Raw genomic sequence first — 1,159 nt, 5'->3', positions numbered from 1 at the left:
GAATACAAACGACAACTGCCAAAAGACATGAAACTACAGTTACTGCAGTAATTGAATTCAATAAATATCTTAAAAATTGTTTTTCTGACTGGACTGATGTTTCCAAGAAAGTATCGTGGGAGATCATTTACATACAACCCTACGACACTGATGAGAGGAGACGAATAAAAGAATGGCAAGGATGCACTTTGAACGAATCAGGAAACTATAATCTCGAGCAACAGGAGGTTACTGCCAAATTCTGGAGTGAAAAGGTAAATCAGTATCAGGTGAATTTGTCTTTAGGAATGGCAGTACGCCTCGTGGAGGCTTTGGAGAGGGTGCGTAAAGAAGAAAAACTATCTAAAATCGAAGACTTGATACAAATAAGAAGGCAGGAAGTGCATCAAGAAGTCAATTTCAACTGAAATATGTTTTAATTTCAGAAATATTAGTGAAGTAAAGTATTCCTTTAACATGTTGTTTTTTTTTTTTTTTATTATTAGTATGAGTTTAAGGGTAAAATAAATATGCCGCATGGTCTCACAAAACAATGGCTAACTGTCCGGTATATTGCCCATTCATAATTTCTGTTTTATTTTGGGACAAAATACAAATGACAACGTATATTAATTTTTGATTTCGTTGAGTTTTTAAATTGTTTTCAGTGTGGATGGGTGAAGGAGATTGGGAAAAGGAATGGTCTAATGTTGCGCTTGGTAAAAAAAAAAAAAAATAATAATAACATATTATGTTTTCTTGGTTTGTATATGTGTGGGTGTTGTCGTTTCAGGTTTGGTGTTTTGAAAAATCCGCTCAATACGTCCTTCTTTGTGCTGCGCGGGGTGATGGGTGAAAATGGGCTCTCGGCATTTCCTTTTCGACAGTATTAATTGTGAATTGGTATTTGAGACTCTTTTCTGGTTTTTAATTAAAATGTGATGGGGAGCAAAAAAAACACAACAGGAAAGTACTAGGTGCTTCTTTTTTTTTTTTGTTTTACTGCTCTGCCTAAATGGTAAATTTATTACTTTGATGGAAGGGAAAATTATCAAAAAAACAACAGATATTCTCACTCTGCATGGCGGGAAAGTGTTTTGAACTGTTCTGCTACTTGCCGCTCCCCAAGGGGGATTTCTCTTGAAACAAGGGGAAAACTAATAAAAATATTTTCTGTTTC

General features: G+C 34.9%; 1 protein-coding gene across 1 annotated transcript; it reads left to right on the top strand.

Moving 5' to 3' along the window:
• Positions 1-2: 2 nt before the first annotated feature.
• On the top strand, positions 3-407 carry TM35_000241000 (putative retrotransposon hot spot (RHS) protein; the record flags this gene model as incomplete). The annotated part of the gene is made up of 1 exon (XM_029027512.1): positions 3-407. A coding segment is annotated over one exon (405 nt), but the record flags the coding sequence as incomplete, so codon positions are not given.
• Between the last annotated feature and the right edge of the window lie 752 nt (positions 408-1,159).

The sequence above is a fragment of the Trypanosoma theileri genome (assembly GCF_002087225.1).
Source record: "Trypanosoma theileri isolate Edinburgh chromosome Unknown TM35_Tth_24_V1, whole genome shotgun sequence".
Taxonomy (NCBI): domain Eukaryota; phylum Euglenozoa; class Kinetoplastea; order Trypanosomatida; family Trypanosomatidae; genus Trypanosoma; species Trypanosoma theileri.
This window is presented reverse-complemented; position numbering and strand designations above follow the sequence as displayed.